Source organism: Ischnura elegans, chromosome 10 (assembly GCF_921293095.1).
Source record: "Ischnura elegans chromosome 10, ioIscEleg1.1, whole genome shotgun sequence".
NCBI classification, from domain to species: Eukaryota; Metazoa; Arthropoda; class Insecta; order Odonata; family Coenagrionidae; genus Ischnura; species Ischnura elegans.
Window position 1 is genome coordinate 47,023,648 of NC_060255.1, and position 17,675 is coordinate 47,041,322.

At 36.5% G+C, this 17,675-nt stretch overlaps 1 protein-coding gene across 1 annotated transcript in view; it reads left to right on the forward strand.

The window, feature by feature from the left end:
• Nucleotides 1-16,589, forward strand: part of LOC124166928 (GILT-like protein 1) — a 32,127-nt gene extending 15,538 nt beyond the window's left edge. The window contains exons 3-6 of the mRNA XM_046544643.1: nt 6,582-6,713; nt 10,269-10,442; nt 12,487-12,633; nt 15,985-16,589. Of these exons, the coding sequence (XP_046400599.1) occupies nt 6,582-6,713; nt 10,269-10,442; nt 12,487-12,633; nt 15,985-16,080 (549 nt within the window). The 3' untranslated portion in view covers nt 16,081-16,589. The remainder of the gene's footprint in view (nt 1-6,581; nt 6,714-10,268; nt 10,443-12,486; nt 12,634-15,984) is intronic.
• The last annotated feature ends 1,086 nt before the right edge of the window (nt 16,590-17,675 follow it).

The window sequence follows — 17,675 nt, forward strand, 5'->3', positions numbered from 1 at the left end:
ATCTGTACTTGAAATATAAAATACAAGATATATTCAGCTCGTGTATTTGGAATACCAAATACAAATTACAAGTCTATTTCAAATACGTATTTTAAAATACTTGTATTTGAAACACCCAGCCCAGGTATCGAATTCATAACAATTTCTCGCGTTTGTCAATAATCCGTTGAAAAAGTTTGTTAATAAATCGATCGCTCTGTGTTCATCGCCTCACTGACGACATTTTTGCAAACCGGTTAAAAAGCGAGCTAATTGGCAGCATTCATTAATCTTCCACAGGCCTCTTCTACGTAGTCTCCTTGAGCAGATATACTCACACTGAAGAGGTGATTATACGCATTGTGTCAGCGGACTTCACTTCGGGTCTCAAGGTAGGGGCGGGTTGAGGTCGTTGTTTTTTGAGTAGAGGGCAAGGGGGGTGTAGTTCAATACTTTCCGATGCGCCTTGATTGTACGCAATACCTCTTAAATATAATCTTTCTTAGGCGAATTAATTAATTTCAAACATAATTAAGATGTTCAAATAAAGATTTCATTAGGAAATTTTCCATTTCCAGAGCCACCCCAAGGATACATATTCAATTATTCCTGAAATATCGAGGGGGTTAACTGCCCCCACCCCGCTCTTCCGCCTTAATTCGATTTGTCCCAAGGCTCATTGTCATCATATATACGGCGAACGAAGAAGAAAGCCTTGTGTTTAGGCCTGGTTACGGGATAAATTAACACGTACAAGTTAATGCATGAATTGTGAACGCGAGAAGATGCAGGGAAATCCTCCGTGTAACCACCCCAAAATGTACAAATGCGTGAACAGAAAATAGAACCTGTTCTAATTTGGTTCATGCATTCGTACATGCTCCGTTCCTGTCCACCAAAATCATTCATGGAAACGCACATTAACTCGTACGTGTTAATTAACCATGCAATTTGACATATAGTGGTATCAACCGCCTCGCACTAATGAGTTTGTCCATTTATAATACCTCATAAATCTCAATCGATGACGGAAACTATTCCGTAAGAAACACCGGCACCGTTTACTGGTTACGTTCACCCATTAAGCCAATTTTCCTGTTTTATCTGCACGGTGTGACCAGTTCAGGAAGCACTTTTATCTCTTACTAAAGTACTGCGTACACAGAAAACGCGTTCCGTAGCAACTCGTACGTCCCCGCGTTCCTTTCACTTTCAAGCATAAGCTAGAACGGGGCTTCAAGTATTTAAATCATTCCATCGAGCGAAACGGGTGCCCCATATTGAAGTCTGTGCACGTTAAGGAAACGAGGCGTGGCGCGGATAGATCCCGTTAGAAGGAAAATACGCGAATATCAGCTGGCGTGAAAACCTACGCAAAAGTGGCGTAGGCTCTGATGCATTGGCGTCCGAGGGAAAAAATTATTTTGAAATGTGGAGAAATTTAACATTTATTCTGATAAGGTTTAAAATCATTTTACATTTTAAATTTCGATTTTTTTAAAATATTTATTTGAACAACCACAGCAGCTGTTAAGGTAGTTAGTTCGAGGAACAAATTAAACGTCAATTTCGCGGAATTTTCCAAATACACGCCTCAGATTGAATTAACGTAACCTCATCGACGGCCTACCTCAAAATTTACAATTTTCGTTCTATATTTTCCAGAATTGAATTTGAAAATTCGCATTTTAATACATTTTTTTACGTAAATGTTTTTCTAATCATACGAAAAACATTGATTGCTGCTTAAATGCATGTCCTTTCTGGAAAAATTATAATTTTTAGAAGTACTTTGAGAATCATGATAAAAATAAAACTCGCTGACGGACTACTTTTTGAATGAGCAATTCAATACAAAAATTGAATCGAAATCGCTACAGTTAGATACTGGCACTACGGTCGGCTCAAATAGCTGGAAAAGTTATTAATTTACAAATGTAAGGACTATATTCACAACTCTGCAAATTTAAAATTGCATTACATATTGAATTCTAACCAAAATGGATGTCTCTATAATGTTCAATGATACAGGTGAAAAGTAGTTGTCCAGAATCGCGCAGTCACGAACCTACCTCCAAAGTATAAAACATATTATCTCTGCCTGGCTATGACGCAAGGAGACGAATCGCGTCGAGCTTGTAGAACTATTACGAAGTAGAGCAAAATATTTATTCAAACATAAATTATATTCATACTATCTTAAAATTTACAAACTTTTTTATTTAATTCTTCCATCACGTTTAGTTTCAGGAAGGATCGGAAAATTGTGCGAAAAAAGAATAGACAGCGATAAATAATTCCAAACGCATAAATAATGAAAGGAAAAGGTACGTCAAGCACTTATCTCTCGAATTTTATAATCCTTCCTTCACTGGCGTGGCTCCACCCTGGTAAAACAGAAATTATTGAAAAATATCAAAATTTTATCCAACTCACAAAGATTTCAGTGAAATAAGTGAACTGCTACATATTAAGCATGTTTCTCCATGGTAGCAAGGTGTGGACGTTGACAGCCACAGAGAAGTGCAGAGTGAAAGCTATCGAAATTTAGTGCTACCGAAGAATGATAATAATAAAAATAGATCGACCTTGGGAAATGCGAAGAATGAGAGAAAAGATACGTCTTCTGAAAACCTTATGAAGAAGACGGGACGAATCAGCTGGCTACATTATGAGGCACGATGACAACAATCGTAGGGGGACAGATGGAAAGGAAGAATGGTAAGGGACGGCCCCGAATGAGCTACATAGGACAGGTTATAAAGGATGTAAAAGTGAAGGAATACGTCTAATATCTTCAATTTAAGGCTAGCGGATAGGAGAGAGGAATGGATATCTGCGTCAAAACAATCTTAGGACTTTTGAATTACGATTATGATGATGATGAAGTGTCTTTCGTGATAAGTAAAATCTTGTACGGAGGTGCCGAGATTATCATAACAGAAAGCAGGGCAGCGAACTGAAACACTCCAAAAATGTGTACACAATTTCTTTTCTATTTCTTTTTTTATCAAAGCATTTGCTGAGTAAAACCTATCTGCCTCAAGCTGGGAGTTTTCGCTGTAAATGAAAGAATTTGGACCAATATTTCCGCCTGAAATTGGTATTGAAATTTGAATAAAAAAGTAACTTATAAAATGGCTGAAATTTCACTTTACTGTGTGCGCACAGCTGTAGTCATTTTCATATTCATCGACTCGCACCATACTTTAGCTATAACAATACTTAAGACTGTGACTTGTAAAACTATTTTAATTTATGAACCTTGACCGAAGTAGTGGCGTGATGACGTCAGGTATTGTCCAAAATGACGGGGCTATTCTAAACATCATAGTTTAAATAGGTTTCGTTAAATGTAAAGTCATTAATCGAATTATAATCTAAAGAAAAAACAATTGGCCAAATTCCACAATTGAATTAGATTCAATACAGCGATACTGGCTGTTCGCAATTGTAGAAAAGCTGCTTTTTTGTAAATTTGAGCTCTTTCTGTGATACTTGAAATTTTTTTACGAAATAAATTTCTCTTTCTCACTTGAAACTTACATTATCACCCGGGAATTCTTAGGATGTATATAATAAATCTTTTTCAAAACTTTCCTGTCCCTACATCACAATGATCGCCCAAATGATATTCCAAAATTATTTTTTGGAAGTAATGGTCGTATATTCCCATTAGGATAGGGTGTCGAAGATGTCCACAGTAAAAATTTGGAATTTGCAATTCTTAAACAGGAAATACGTTAGTTTCCAGAGGAAATAAGGCCGATTATGGAGGAAGCCGATAAATGCGGATGGTCGTTTGGCAGATTTCACAGTACCAGCAGTTTAATATAGGCCTCTCGCAAACTCCCATGCCCTGGTTAGATACTTTCTACCAGTAAGGTGATCGAGCCAGCGACCTTTGCGTTGGCCGGACTTCACCGCCGCCGAGGCCATAATCATTAACTTCGTTCGCCAACCACGGCTTCGTTCGGCACGAAGCCAGGGGGGGCTTTTGGGGCGTAAGTACCCCCCGATTTTTTTCTCTCGTAGCGATTGCCCGCCATATATTCCCCTTGGAGACAACTAGCCCGAAGGCACTTATCCCCTGACTTTTTTCTAACTAAAAAAATTTGTGGACTGAGATCATTGTCTCAGATCCGAAATGTTCCCAAAATCCGATAGTGTCAACTACAACTGTCCTGAAGTTTAAAATTTTTCCGAAAAGACTCGCTGATTTCGGAAACAAATGCCTACGAAGATGCAATAATTATTACGGATGTTTCCGTGGAAACAAATGATGACTTTAAAATCCAGTGCTATATAAACAAAATTTATAGCTAATTTAATGAAATTTATGATCTTCCAATGGATATTGAAAAAAAAATATTTTAAAAATGTAGGCAACCCGCATACCTTTCAAGCATCCCTCCCCCGAGGCAAATATCTAGGTACTGGCCCTACGGCAACCAGAGTTAGTATTGCACCAGAACAGTGGCGCAACTAGGAATATGCTTTGGGGGATGGGATGGCCTGGGATGGCGACCCCCACCCCCGGAGGCAACGGGGGTGGGGGGGGGGCGGGAAAATGTTTGAAAAATGAAACCTGGAAATACATTTTACATCATTTGGCACTAAAGATTTAACTTCAAGGAGATGCAGTTATTATATGTGAAAACTAGACAAGAGATTTAAATATTTTTTTTATTCTCTGAAGCTTTGGGGGGGATCTATCCCCTCATCCCCCCATTGTTATGCCACTGCACCAGATCCATACGCAATGCTAATGCATTTCGTGTGCTTCCTACACTTTAATTTTCCAAGGGAGATCTGCTTCATTAGTTTCCAGCACCATTTAGAGGTATTGCATGCCTTCCCGTAAAAAATCATTACTGCTCCTACCCCCAAAAACCAACCACCTTTATCTGGACCAGTGGCGGATCCAGAGAGGAGCTACAGAAGGCTATAGCCTCCCCCTGAGGAATCCAATTTACACTAGATAAAAGGGAAATTTTGTTTGGACCCCCGCTACTGCTGGGAGGTTACAGCCTAGGCCCCCAACCCAGCCCCCCTTGTCCCCATCCTGGATCCACCACTGACCTGGACTAACAATATCCTTCCTTTTGAAAATCCACCTCCATCCTTTTTTGCATCTAGGTTTAATGTCAGTTAAATAAAGACGAACGATTCACTCCCACGCAACCTCCTCATATTTTGCCATGTATAGCGATGAACTAACTTTCTTGTTTAAAACTTACATTATCATCCAGGAATTGTTAATGTGTGTACAGTAAATCTTTGTCAAAACATGCCTGTTTCTTAAATATAAAAATTTTAGGTCTCAGAAATTTCTGGGGAAAAATTTTCAAATTCAAGATACAGAAAAGTGTTGAGTTGAATCCATGTACCCTAAAAATTACAGCTTGAAAGCATAAGTTTCAAACAAATAATTTGGTGAGAAAAAAACTGGCTGAAAAGGAGTGATGCATTCTATTATATATCAGACTTTAAAATTATTAATATCTTTTCACATGTATTGCTGAAGTGCTGTAAAACAGCAGCCTTCCTTTTTATACAATACATAATCAGCTCCAAAAAAACAAAGAAAGTAAGAATAAAGAGGTAAAAAAAATTTCAATAAAATGATTGTCTATAGAGCTCTGTGTTAAATATTTGTAGTACCATAGTTTCTACGTGATCTAGCCATCACTTCGGTATAAACTTGAGATTGAAACCAAATGAAAATATATTAATTGGGTGAGTACCCCAGAAAATATACACGATACCTAGTATGATTTGAAAATAACTTATTAAAATCCAAAGGTTTTACCTCACAATAATCTTCTCCTCATTATTTATGAGCCAGTAGCCACCCATTGTACAGTCTCCTATGTGTATCTTTCAGAAAATCAGCAGGCGTCATATCTGGAACACAAAGATGTTCAGTAAACTGATTAATGAGCCAAATTTTTTTAATAATGAGGAATATGCCCCATAAAAGCTTTCCTATTGGAAATTGTTGCTTTCAAATCTGAAAGCACTACTACCCAATGGATATGAGAATTTCTTTCCATCTGGAGAACAATTTTTTCAACAGAAAATGAACGATTTCAATTGAAAATTTAAATAGGAAGACCACAACTTGGAGAAAATTGTTCACTGCAATAAAAACCCAGCGGAATCAACAAGGTGGTTCAGTTAAAATCACATTTAAATTTAAACTGTGAACTGATCATGTTTGATATCTTCGAAACTGTACTTTTTACATGAAAACTCTTTTGTCTTATTATAAAAACAATAGTGAAACCAAAATAAAATTTATTTACCAATTTTAAAATCTACATAAGTACAAAATTAATAAAAAAGACTTCAAAATTTAATTAAAAATGTATTACTCAAAACTTAATCAATATAAAAAACATAATTACATTGAAGTTTTAGTTGAATGAATTATTCACTACCCTCAACATGATAGATCATCATTTTCAATTAATGCACTCACTTACACAACTTAAGTCACATGGCTGCATTAAAAACTGCCAAAAATTCTATTTTGATAACTGACTTGAATGTGTTTGTAAGCCTTTGTTTACTAATGCATTTATTGCTTTTGATTTCAGCTGGACGTATCCATTTACTATGAATCTCTTTGCCCTGATAGTAGAAATTTTATGATCAGCCAATTTCCAGGAGCATGGGCAACTTTTTCACAATACATGAATGTTAAGTTCATCCCATTTGGAAAGGCTAAGGTAAGTACATCACAAGCATAAATATTAACATAAATTTAAAAAAATGAAATTCACTCATGCAATGTTTATGTAATTCATGTGAAGATATTTACAAAAATCAACAATGCAACTAAATTCATATTGGGGGATAGTTTTTGGAAATATTTTTTGTTATAGATGCCCATCAAACCGAATATGATGGCGGACCCTATCGTTATTCAAAAATGAAGTGGGTCATTACTTTATCACCAATGCTTCTTGAATATAACCTCCTTTTTTGACTTCACATTTATTTCCACCATCTTCTTCAATTTGAATCTCAAAGAGAGGGATGTACCATCATGACCATAGCCAGAACGTTGAAGAGTGGAGCACGCACAGTTTTAACATTTGTACAAGTACCTGGGTCATCTAACCAAATTTTTAGCTTGGTTGGCTCTAACTCCCTGGTTTTACTTCCATAAAACTTCAGTTGTTTTGGTGCATCATGCACTGCCTCTGATTCCACTATGTTCGCATCAATATGTTGATGGCCAAGTCAAACAACATGTATCTCAAAAATAGCAACTTTTCAGGGAGTACGTATTTCATGCTTTTAGATTTTTAAATGACGATATCTATTTTTCGCGATTAAATGAAAAGTGAAAATTTTCAAGTGCGTGAAAACATGACGGCTAAGTATGAATGCTGGGAAAACTCGGTGTGACACATTTCTGGTTCCCGCTGTCGCATAAGGTGACCTTGGGGCGAGGCTTTGAGTGCTGTTATGACACAGGACGCTAGCAGGTAGCAGAGTACCCTGCTAGCTGGTAGGGCTTGGCTTAAATAAGGATTATTAATACCTTATCAAATGAAGAAAACTTTCCAACCTTAGCCAGTTTTAATAGGTGATTATTAAAACATGTTTCCCTGAGCTCTGTGCCTCATGCATACGTTGATAATCTCAGACGATGTAAAACTCCTATCTACTCATATAGAAACTAGGTCCCTGTGGCGTCACGTGGAGTGGCATCGCATGGGCGCCAATCTGGCCTTTTTCAAATCAGGATAAAATTGACCATTGCCATTCGTCTAAACCGGTATTTCTAAATCCAAATAATTTGTATATTATGATTACACTAATGGTGGGTAACAAATTGCAATCAATGCTTTTCGTTTTCTTTGATGAAGGAAACTTTCCTATTGTACGCTAAAATTAAAAACCAAGAATTCATAAAACTGAAAAAGAAGCATACATTTGCCAACAAAGAGTTGTTTTTTGCTTGAATTTAATTTTTTAAATGTTATTACACTTTGTTTAAGATACCTGAGTCAAACCGGCCAAATTTTGATATACGTACGTGTTGTTAGAATTAGCCATCGATATATGTACTTGCTCTTCACTCAAGGATAAAATTTAATAGGGTGAATCCCATCATCATCATCATCATGAGTCAGCAATCCAAGATTGGTTTGATGTTTCCCTCCATTCCTATCTCTCTAATCTGCAAGCCTTTTCATAATGACATATTTCTTCTCTCTTGTATCCTTCATAAACTGTCCAAAGTAACTCATTAGGAGCTATTCCTTGCCCTTCTTCCCTTCCACATGTCCTTCTTCTATTGTTTTCATCACGCAATTATGCCTCATAATGTAGACAACTATATAAGATGTCCCATTTTCCCTTGCAGGTTTTAAAAAGACCTCTCTTTTCTCACACTCTTCTTGACATTTTCTCATTATTTACTGGGTTGATCCATTTTATCTTCATCTTTCTTAAGTAATACCACATTTCGAATGCTTCCACTCTGACTTCTCTGCACCTGTCAACATCCAAGCCTCGCTCCCATGGAGAAACATGCTCCATATGTTGCATCAGAGGATATATTTCCTTTCTTCTATATGTACTTGTATTCTCAGCTGTAAGTAGATTGTGCTTCCTGTATGTAGAAAATCCTCTTTGCTTGTGCTGTTTACTAACTATTTATTTCTAGATTCATTCATCATTGGTTACTCAGCTCACTGGGAAACAAAACTCTTTCACCTCTTCAGTCTTTCATTTTCATAATTTAATGTTTTTTCTAGCCTATAATATCTAAGCCTTCTTTTTGCTGATTTGCAGCTGAAATCTGGCCATTGTTCTTTCCATATCAGTCAAAGTCTTCTTCAAATCATTCTCTGTCTCAATTCATGAATCTGATTCCTTATTCTCTTGAAGCAACCCAGTCCTCAGTTTTTGAATACTTATAATTTATCCGATCTTCTATCAATGAGGACTAAGACTTCTTCTGTGATCCTTGGCTTGTTGCTAACATCTCTTATTCTCCCTACAGCCAAAGGCAGATTTAGGGGAGGAGGAGCAAGGGGGCACGTCCCCCATGAGACGAATAGATAAGATTTTGAATACTGTTATCATTACGTTCGTTTTGCTTTGTGAATTTCAGAGCCTCAATAATTTAATTTCATTATAATAACTTTCATATTAAAATAAAGAGAATATTTCATACAGTAACTTTAGTGTGCTTTTTTAAGTCTCAAATATAAGAAAACCATTTGCCTGTGTGATCCTTGTGCCCCAGAAATAAATCCTGGATCCACCCTTGCCTACAGCTTCTCTTGAGGCCTCCTGAATTTCCCTTTTAATATTATAATTTTTTAAGATTAAATATATCTATTTAATAGTCCAAAGCAATCTAAAGTTCCATTTTCCTATCCTCATAATATAATCACAGTTGACCGAAATACCCTCTTGGGTTGTCCCCGCCCAAATACCTGAATGGGGGACTAGTTTATCTCAAGAATATTTTACCTGAGAGAATTTCATTGTGCATGATATTGACTCCTTGGGATAATAATCTAGTGGTTTGCCTTCTATATCACAGTACTGCAGACGTTAAATTAATTGCTACCCCACCTGTCACTGTACTGACCACTGTGGTCTCCACCTTCTTTCATTTGAAGAAGTGCTGCTGTTCTCTTTTCCCCAAGTAATGGGAGATGAAATTATTGGCAGCCTCCTGTCACCAAGCCATGGCATTTATAGGTTTAAAGTATTATTTAGTTGGCATATCTCACCAAGGGATAGACCCATACATAATGCCTTCACTTTTTGTCCATGACTGCTTATTCGACAAATAAACTTGTTTTACATTACATATATAAAAGACAACGCTCCATCCACAACCCACAGGTTGCTCTCAGTGGTTTTAAGCTTAGCTGCAAGAGGTTGGATCCCATTAGATCCATTTTCATGTAATACTATGAAAATGCTCATTGCAACGCACTCCCCCATACGTTGCCAGCAACCAGGCACACTGCAGTGGCTCCAACTTTCCGAAAACAAATAAAACAAGAGAAATGGAAAAAACAACTACATACCACAATACCTATTGTTCAGTTGCCAAGGTCGGAGTGTGTGCATCAACTACTGGTCGCGGTCACACAAGTGCAATCCAACTCTAATTTAGGAGCAGGCTGTCAAATCCTAAGTCACACAGCAGAGCACTTCAATAATTCAGTAAATTTAAAAAAATATTAATAAGATAGTGCATAAGTATCATCATGTGATATTATTATATTTTCTCTTGGCCTAAACAGAGTCATAAAATGCCAGATGGGACAATAAGATTTGCATGCCAACATGGACCAAGAGAATGTAGCGGAAACAGGATGCAATCCTGTGCTCTTTCCCTTTTGCCTGATCCAGCCAAACAGGCACAATTTGTTACTTGTGTCATGTCAAGACGTGACCCATTGGTGTATGGTCCTAAGGTGAGTAATACTACTAAATTCATTGCTGTATTTCTCTATAAATAATCAGCATTTGCCATTAGAGTTTAATCTCTGGTGAAACAGATGTAAAAATGCATGTAAATGAGTGCATGCATGATCACAAAATTACTTTTCCAAAAGCCAGTGATTTCTTTAATCTGGATCCATGAACATGTGCTTGAACTTTATTCATGCAAACAAGAATTTTAAGCAATAGCCGATAAAAGTATACAGCTTATAGAATCTCATTATTTTCCATAGCAAGATCTCTACCTTTTGGGTGAAGAATGTCCTCATAAATCTGAAAGTAAAACCCAAATTATAAAATAAATACAATAATATTCCAGTAAGAGCAGCAGGCAACTATGATTCAATCTAAGCAATGAACATTCTGATGATGACGGGTATAAGATGCGGTACGCAACAAATAAACTCATATAATAGATAGGCAAAAGTACACAAGTCATCATATATGCATTAGAAAAATGCATCCATAACACTAATTCTAAATTAAAGACTTTCAATAAAAATATTGATAGGAAAATTAGCCAAGATGAGGAGTACTGATTATAGGGATTAAAGTACCACAATCACTATTCCCTTTACTCAGGAGTGGTCTGGAGTGATTGGGGGCCCTTGGCTTGGGCTCATGACGGGGCCTCCTGACTGGGGGGGTTTGGGATCCTCCCCCAAAAAATTTCAGGAAATTGCATACCTAGACATAGATTTTGACTCTAATCTTGCTCTTAAAAACAAGATAAAAGTTGTGTAATATTTCAATTCCTCCCGTGTGAACAGCTGTGAAATGTACAATAATTGCATTGGGAAAAAATTTCCCTGGTCTAGGAATCGAACCACAGACCCTAGGCCGTAAAGCCAAAGATCCGTGGTTCGATTCCTGGTCCAGGGGAATTTTTTCTCATGGCAATTCATGTACAAGATAACAGTTAATAACAAATAGCAATTTCTTCAGAAAAAAATACTGCAAAAAGTGAGGATTTCACAGCTTATAAAATTTAATAATGTATTATAGATCTATTGTCTATTAAGTGAATTTGTTCCTAAAAACTACATCGAAATATAAAAAAAAACTTTTCCAAATAACCCTTTCAAAAAAGACTCAGGTTCTATGCATTATTTTGACACATTTATTTATCATATTAATTTTTCATACATGATCTTTTTACACTGAGTATGCAGTAAATAAAGCAAATTAATGAAAAAGTTGAATTTCATTTTGAAAGCTTTGGTTCTAGTAATCTGAGCTTTTTTTTAATTTCCTACACCTTTTATTTAATCTTCACGCAAGCAAGACACAAGCATTGTGGGTGGGGGGGGGGGGGCCTTAAGCTCGGGGTCCTTGGTGATCGCTGACCAGCCGACTAGACCAGACCATCCCTGTCTCTACTTTCAGACATTCCCTAGATTGTAGTAAAAAGTGAATGTGGTGTCTACACATCATTGAAAGAAAATAAAGTGGAACACTCAGTTTAAGATGCTTTATTGTGGTGCAAAAAAGTTGAAGTAAATAATTCCTTAAATAGTTCCTTAACCCTGACAATTATACTGACCCATTTTTGCCAAATGATTGATAATCCATTCTCTCAAAATATTTTCTAAATTTCTAAGCCTTTAGGTATGTATTTATTATGGTTACATTCTTGGAATAACTGAGCAAAACATCAAGGCCATAGTGAGAAAGGAGAGGGCTCAAACTCCCAAAATACTGAAGAGATGCAATCATTAGAGTACCTCTCTTAATGAACCCCCTGTGAAATATATTCCTCATGCAAGTAAATTGCCATCTCGGTTAATTTTGTGACTATGGCCATGGAAAACTTGTGTTCTGGCTAACCTTAGAAAACATGGAAATGAAATGTCGTACCTCATTCCGTTGCCCAATTAGTTTACGTCATCTTTTGAGGCAATACTTTACACTGTTTCAAATGCAAATGTGGAGAAACAGATATGTGCTATCTACAAATACAAGAGATTTAATTTTGTGAGTAGTATTAAATATTTTTTTAATTTTTTCCAATTTCAGTGCGCAGAGGCTGTGGATCTTAATTTTACTGATGTGGAAAATTGTTATGGTAGCACCATGGGAGATGAACTGCAGTTGCAAGCTGAGGCAGCCACTAACAGTATTCGCAACCCATTGTCATTTGTTCCTACCATTGTTTTCAATAACGTAAGTAATGGATTAAGTGACTAAGAGGAGTGCGTTAAGGAAAACTGTGCAGATGAGTTTGAATCAAGCATTGGACCATGGAATATCAATTTGCATTAATCACTCAGGTCTAGGACTTATACTGTTTCTGTGAGACTTTTGCTCCACCATCTTAACAATGTATGATTACATCAGGCATATGGAAACTATATATTATTTTAATGTCAGACAATTTCTGAGTTTTTTATTCTTCATCAAGATACACTCAAAGCACTCTTATGCCAAGCATAAACAATTGTGACAGAAAATTGCAGAGATAAAATACATTCGGTCTCACTTGTGTGAGGAAATGGCCTCAGTCATGTATTGTAATAATGAGGTGCTACCAGTTTAATGCAGCAGGTTAGAAGGGATTTGGTGTGATTTGTGAGGGCAAAAAAGTCCAAAAAGGAAATCATTTGATAAAGCAAACTAAGTTTCCATTTGGATGGCCTTGCATATTTATACCATATACGCTGTTGCTTTATTACTGGGGGTTTAATCAATATGTGAGGATGAACAGCTGCTGTTGGGTTCAATCAATATAAAGATATGTCTCAACACATCATGAAGGGTATGCGAGGAAAAAGGGATAACAGGAAAAAATGAAGAAAATGGAAGGTGCAGCTACATCATCTAAAATCGATTTGAAAATTCTAAGTCAGTTAAAATTGTTTAAATTTCACAACAAAATCTGTTAAAAATCTTATTCAATTCATGACCTTTTAAACGAAACATTGCAAGTTTTCACATCTTCCTTATTTCCAGAGATATGACGTCTAATGCAAAGGTACTTTCATAAAATTGCAGTAGCAAAACATTGCTATATCTTGTAAACCGTTTCATTTTTTGCAAAAAGACATTGTTTTTTTCATATTCCAACCAAATGAATACAATATGCCAAATTTGGTCAAAATTGGTGACTCAAGTGGCAAACACGTGGTTGAATTTGTGTTGAATGACCCATACTTATTAACCAAATTCAACATATTATGTATTTCGTAAAATAATTTGATAAGCATACGCAAAATCAAATGTAGTAATGCCACTTAGATATTACTACAATGAGATTAACTTTGAATGTAGTACCATTTCTGTACCAATACATTTTGGCTCCAGATCCCATTCCAGTTCTAAGTTTCAAGTTCGTTTAACATAGAGCATGTACTTGCACAATCTGATCTGACATATGTGCGAGAGGGAACTTCAAATTGCTAGAACCCATGCGAGAATGCATGAATGCAAGATGGAAAAATAGCCCCTGTTCTAATTTTGTTCATGCATCCATGTAATTTTGAGCCATTTTGAGAAAAATGCAGTGCTAAATTGAGCGATGAGATGCCCCATATAAAACAACCTTAGAGGCCTTTTTACATGGGGTACGTAATTGCACAGGCTAGATTAGCATTAATTTTTCATTATGGTATGCAATGCGTGAATGCACAAAGGAAATTAGAGCAGGGGCTATCCCTTGACTATGCCTTTGTACACACATCAGATTGTGCTGAGTAAACCCTGAGTAAAATGGCCATAAAAACGGAAATATCTGAGAACTGAACTAACCTATCCCTTACAAAAATCTTTGACTAAAGAGTCATTTTAGCCTTCATTTCCCAATTCACTGTCAAGTATGCTACAGTGTTAAGTCATAACACAGCCTAAAAAGTAAACTTGTGCACAAACACTCACGTGGTTGAATAGGTAAAATGCCAATGTTCAAATTTTCTGTTAGGGAATCATTTGAGCCATCCAGAATTCAAGCCCTGATCAAGTAAATTTTTTTTTCAAATCAAATTCCTTCCTTTTCCTCTTGGTGCCAGTTCAAATACCGTATATAGCTGACTGAAGTCCCCCCCTTGTTTCCAAAAATGCCTACAGTAAAAGTAAAGGGGGGGGCTATATTCTTATGCATTTTTTAATTTTTCCCAAAGCTGAAGCCTCAAAATTAGGCAGGGGACTATACTATACCTCCACTGCATAAACGCTCAACAATCGCCCACCGAATCAAATCCGCTCATCGAGTACTATAAGGGCTATCTGGATGAGCGGTGGGCGATTGCTGAGTGTTTAAGCAGTGGAGGTATCGTATATTCAGAGGGGGACTATATTCAGAGAAATATGGTAATTATTCTCTGTTCATTTTATCTTTTGCGGGTGAGCTGGTATGGCTAAAGCAAGTGGGGATGAGAGGAGGAAAGTTTCTCGTAATGTGACTTTCGCTTGGCCAATCAGAAGACAGTAGGTAGCCATGGCCTCAGTCAGCCGCTCTCACACCTCCGTTGAGTTAACATCGTGAATCTGCTCGTGGTGCACTGTTGCCAATCCTCACACGTTCTCCTTGTATATGTTCAAGTATGCCTTTCACCAACGGTGCCCACCAATGGTAGCTGACAATGTCATGAGCTTCTGTGAAAGGATTATCCTCAATACCTTCCCAATGAGTAGGTATATTGTCTCGTCGCTGACATTTTCAATTGCAAAGTATGGTGGCTATGTGCATATTTGCTATCATTATCGTATCGAATTATCAAGTATACTGTATTGAAAATTCGCAATCCTCTTCCAGTCTTCGATCATCAACCCTAAATTTCCTGGTCAACTATGTACGTGGATAGAAAATCCTGTATGTAATAACGATAGTACATTTGGCAATGTTAAGTTTGCTCCTCCTCTCTCTTAGTACTACCCCTACTCCATTAACGAAACCTTCCGAGAGTAGCCGGGCTCTCAAGAAATCTCAACTGCAAACATAAAGTGGATATACTATAGGAAGTACTAAAGCAATCGTTGGTAAAGTAAGTATTACGAGGAGGCAAGTGAGAGCTAAGGTCATGTTTGCCATAGAGAAGACTAGGGAAGGTAGAATGGAGAGAATCCTGGCTTCGGCATTAGCCTGCTCTCAGATAAAGGTGCCCATGGCTTAACATTCCGTCCATTGGATGAAATGCTGTACTCAAAGTGCCAGCCTCAAAGCACTGAAGCAGGGATTGGAAAATCCCTGTCAAATCTCCGTCACCTCTAGGATTGCGACCCGGGCCAACAGGATGAAAAGCTAGCGATCTAGTAACTATACCGACCCGCAAACGCCAAAGTTAGTTTTTTGTGTGGTACTTTATAAGATTTCATTTTTCAAATAGATCCACTGCAGAATAAGTACATATAAGAAAAAGACTTCATTTTATGAATGCCATTCAAGCATTGTGCTTCATTAATGCAATGGCACAAAATTTCTTTTTATTTGTTTGGTGAACACCTATATTTCAGTCAATATAATGGCACAAAATTTCTGTTTATTTTTTTGGTGGACATTTATATTTCTTTTTTTCTTTGCAGGCATTCAGCCAGGAACTGCAAGACCAGTCACTGTACGATTTCCGAGGAGTCGTGTGTAGTCATTTACCAGGCATCTGTTCCATTCAAACAGAATAAAAATGAGTACTTAACTCTTTTCAATTTTGATATCAATTCCATGATTGATGAGCTAGACACCTTACTTGGCAGAGTCTCACGACAAAGGTACAAGATAAATAGCCTATTATTGAAATTTTCTTTGTGAAAGACAATGAAAAATATTGCTCAAAAGTTATTTGTATTTCGATAAAGTTTAGTACATTTAAACTTGTGAGGGAACTCACTCTAAATGAACTAATCATGAGTGAATAGAGCATTTCAGCTTTTCTTCAATTGTCATCAATCCATTACTTTATTCTGTTTGCATTCATGTTAACCAGTAAATAATTATAATACTTAGAAAATTATGATTGTAATCATGAAAGCAACAGGAGGTGTTTCATGATATGACCATCATCATAGTAAAAACAAAGCACTGTTCAACACCATTTTTGAATGGTGAATAATAGTATTGGAATGAAAATAAGATCTTTGTGAAAATGGATGTGTGCGAGGACATATGTTTATTAAATATTTTTTGATTCAAAGCAGTTGAATAAATTAAGTATCTAATACCATTAACCCTTTTGCATCTAAGGTTGGCTGTTGCCAGGGCAGGGCAGTATTCTAAATACAAGTATTTTAAAATACATATTTGAAATACATTTGTAATTTGCATTTGGTATTTGCAATACACGGGCTTGTGTTTCGTATTTCAAATACAGATTTTTGGCATTTTCCCATGCTAAAATAAAAAATACATTTGTAAAATACTTTTTAGTAGCTCTGATAACACTTCTGTGACATTATGCTTCAGAGATTACTTAGTTTTTGTTTGAATCGTTTTCTTCATGCTTGCAACTATCCATAATGCGCCAATAGCCAGGTTGTATTTTGTTGGGTTGTTCTGTTGCATAAGCAATTTTTAAACACAATTTTGGTATTATTCTTAACGGACTTCTGGAGTAAAAGTCTTAGTGCCTAAAGTTTACTAACTTTGTCATTATCAATACTAGAAGTTTGTTAAAAATTCTACAATATGGTTTAAAAATTCAGTCCTTCAGATATGAGAATAAATTATTGAAAATCATAAACAATATACATATATTTTAAAAATCACTGTTGGTGCAATAAATTGATCGTGGAATCATTCTAAGAAAGGATTGGAGGGTTGAGTCCAGTGGCTGTGGTAATGACCAGGCCTGGTGAGTTGGGTCCCAAATCTGTGGGACGAGAATGACTGAGCAACTTTTCCCAAAAAAGACCTCCCAAAAAAGAGGTTTAAAGCATTCCCATGCTAATCGTTACACGGAAAACATTTTCCTTTTGTAGGCACTGGCAGGAAAGTGTTAAGAGTTATTTCATAATTTTTGGTTCTCATTTATTATAATTATTTTTAATAACAAGAAAACCTAGTAATTAAATATTATATTTGGAGATAATTGATCAATTCTTCTACCTATGTAACCTGTCTTTGGTGCCAGCCCTGCACAAACTTCCATATACTATGCACATAGTTAGCACAGTAAAATTCAAAGCCTGGTGATCAACACATACAACAAAAAGCCTTAAATTATTTTGAGTTTGCAGAAAACCAGATGAGGCCGTGAGTTTTTTTTTGTAGATTCAGGTGG